General features: G+C 21.4%; 1 protein-coding gene across 2 annotated transcripts in view; it reads right to left on the bottom strand.

The window, feature by feature from the left end:
- Positions 1–3,285, bottom strand: part of LOC117171462 — a 111,284-nt gene that overhangs the window by 15,129 nt on the left and 92,870 nt on the right. For both annotated transcript variants that reach the window (XM_033358817.1, XM_033358807.1), the window contains exon 14: positions 255–427. In XM_033358817.1, the coding sequence (XP_033214708.1) occupies positions 255–427 (173 nt within the window). The remainder of the gene's footprint in view (positions 1–254; positions 428–3,285) is intronic.

Consider the following 3,285-nt stretch of genomic DNA (forward strand, 5'->3'; position numbering starts at 1 on the left):
GTTGAAACCCCAAAAAATTCTAATTTCAGATCAATAAGACTTGAATTAAACCAAAAAATAAATAGCTAAATTTTCAACTAAAAAATATAACTTTCGAACCAACAAACAAATTATTTTCAAGAATAAAAAAAAAAGAATTTTCAACAAAATATGTTTCTTTATATAATAAAAACAGTCTTTTGTTTTGTGTTGTGAAAATTAGGACTTATGATTTCAAAGGAAAATAAAAATTGATAAAATAAATACAGTCTTACCGTGCTTGTATTGATATAAAGGAGGAACCCAACTATAATTACTCGAGTGGGGAATACACTCAACGTCCGAGTGCGGTGGTGGTCTGCACGAAGTTTGTCCCTCATATCGTGGCAAAAAATTTGCTGACTTTTGTGAACAATTATTAGCCTTGCTCTCGATCGAGGAGCTTTTTCTATAATTGGAATAAATTATTTTATTATTTTCTTTCGAATGATTAAACTTTTAAACAATACAAAGGGTGGCGATTCGGTGGACGATTTCAAATTCCCGATTTTTCCCGTTCAAGTTTTTCAATTTTCCCGGTCAATTAAAAGTACCATATTCATACTTGCCGCTAAAAATGAATTTTAAAACAAATATTTAAATTTTGCACTGAAAAATACCAATTTTTAAAACAAAAAAAAATGGAATAGATAAATTTTTATTTGAGAAGAATTAATTTTCAAACAAAAATAACGGATTTTAAAGTAAATAATTCAATTTTCAATCTAAGTGTTAAATTTTCTACTAAAATGATCAATCTTCAACTGAAATAGTTGAATTTTCAACAACAAAAAATTGTTGAACAAAACTTAATAAATAAATCAATTTTAATTTAAAAAATAATGTTTAACTAAACAGATGAATTTTCAACTAAGGTGATGAATCTTCAACTAGAATGGTGGAATTTTTGACCAATGAGATGAATTTTCAACCAAAAAGATAAATTTTCTTCTAAACGAGATGAATTTTTATGAAAAAACATACATTTTTAACTAAAAAGATCCATTTTCCGTAAAGAAAATTATTTTCAACAAAAATAAAGCATTTTTGAACTAGATTAGTTAAATTTTCAGTTTAAAAATTAATTTTCAACCAAAAAATATATAATTTAAACAAAATAGTTAAACATTCAACTAAAATGAAAAATATTCTACTAGGATAGATGAATTTTCAACCAGAAGATTAATTTTCTACCAAAAGAAACGAATTTTTAAGAAAAAACATCAATTTTCATTTGAAAAAATTGATTTTCATCCCCTGAAATAGTTGGATTTTAAAAAAAAAGATTAATTTACTACGGAAAGAGACAAATTTTCCAGAAAAATCAGTAATTTTCAATTTAAAAAATTGATTTTCAAGCAAAGAGATTAATTTTTAATTGAAATAATGGATTATTCAAATAGATTACTTAAATTTTCAGTTTAAAAATTAGTTTTGAACAAAAAAATGTATAATTTAAAGAAAATAATTTAACATTCAACTAAAATGACAAATATTCCTCTAAAATAGTTGGATTTTCAATCAAAAGATTAATTTTCTTCTAAAAGAGATGAATTTTTCAGAAAAAAACATACATTTTTAACTAAAAAAATGAATTTTCCGTAAGGAAAATTATTTTCAACGAAAATGATGCATTATTCAACTAGATTAGATAAATTTTCAGTTTAAAAATTAATTATCAACCAAAAAAAAAATAATTTTAACAAAATAGTTGAATTTTCAAACTAAATGATAAATCTTATACTCAAATAATTGGATTTTCTACCAAGAAGATTAATTTTCTACCAAAAGAAACGAATTTTTAAGAGAAAACATCAATTTTCATTTGAAAAAATTGATTTTCATCCGCTAAAATAGTTGGGTTTTCACAAAAAGATTAATTTTCTGATAAAAGAGACAAATTTTCCAGAAAAAACATCAATTTTCAATTTAAAAAATTGATTTTCAAGCAAACAGATTCATTATTAATTAAAATAATGGATTATTAAAGTATATTACTTAAATTTTCAAATTTAAAAATTAATTTTTCAACAAAAAAATATATCATTTAAACAAAATAATTTAGCATTCAAATAAAATGAAAATCATTCCACTAGAATAGTTGGATTTTTAACGAAAAGATTAATTTTCCACCAAAAGGAGACGAATTTTTAAGAAAAAAACATCAATTTTATATTGAAAAAATTAATTTTCAAGCAAAGAGATTCATTTTAAATTAAAATAATGGATTATTCAACTAGATTGCTTAAATTTTCAGTTTAAAAATTAGTTTTCAACAAAAAAATATGTAATTAAAAAAAAAAAATTTAACATTAAAATAAAATGGAAAACATTTCACTAGAATAGTTGGATTAAAAAAAAAAAGATTAATTTTCTACCAAAAGAGATAAATTTTCAAGATAAAACATCAATTTTGAATTGAAAAAATTGATTTTCAGCAATTGGATGAATTTTGAATTAAAATTATGGATTATTCAATTAAATTCATAAAATTTTAAGTTTAAAAATTAATTTTCAACAAAAAACATATCATTTAAACAAAATAATTTAACATTCAACTAAAATGAAAAATATTCGACTAGAATAGATGCATTTTCAACCAAGAAGATTCATTTTCTACCAAAAGAGAAGAATTTTTAAGAAAAAACATCAATTTTATATTGAAAAAATTAATTTTCAAGCAAAGAGATTCATTTTAAATTAAAATGGTGGATTATTCAACTAAATTGCTTAAAATTTCAGTTTAAAAATTAGTTTTCAACAAAAAAATATATAATTTAAAGAAAACAATTTAACATTCAAATAAAATGAAAAACATTCCTTAGAATAGTTTGATTAAAAAAAAAGATTAATCTTCTACCAAAAGAAATAAATTTTCAAGAAAAAACATCAATTTTCAATTGAAAAAATTGATTTTCAGCAAATAGATGATTTTGAATTAAAATTATGGATTATTCAATTAAATTCATTAAATTTTAAGTTTAAAAATTAATTTTCAACAAAAAACATATCATTTAAACAAAATAATTTAACATTCAACTAAAATGAAAAATATTCCACTAGAATGAATGCATTTTCAATCAAGAAGATTAATTTTCTACCAAAAAAGACGAAACTTGAACAAAAATGTGAATTTTTAATTAAATTGATGAATTATTTAACTAGATTAGTTCTTCTTTATTCATAATGTGTCCCCTAAGGGTTTACATGACTTCCATTCCTTACAATCTTTCCGTTTACATCTATATATTTTTTACAATCTTATCC

Source organism: Belonocnema kinseyi, chromosome 1, assembly GCF_010883055.1.
Source record: "Belonocnema kinseyi isolate 2016_QV_RU_SX_M_011 chromosome 1, B_treatae_v1, whole genome shotgun sequence".
NCBI classification, from domain to species: Eukaryota; Metazoa; Arthropoda; class Insecta; order Hymenoptera; family Cynipidae; genus Belonocnema; species Belonocnema kinseyi.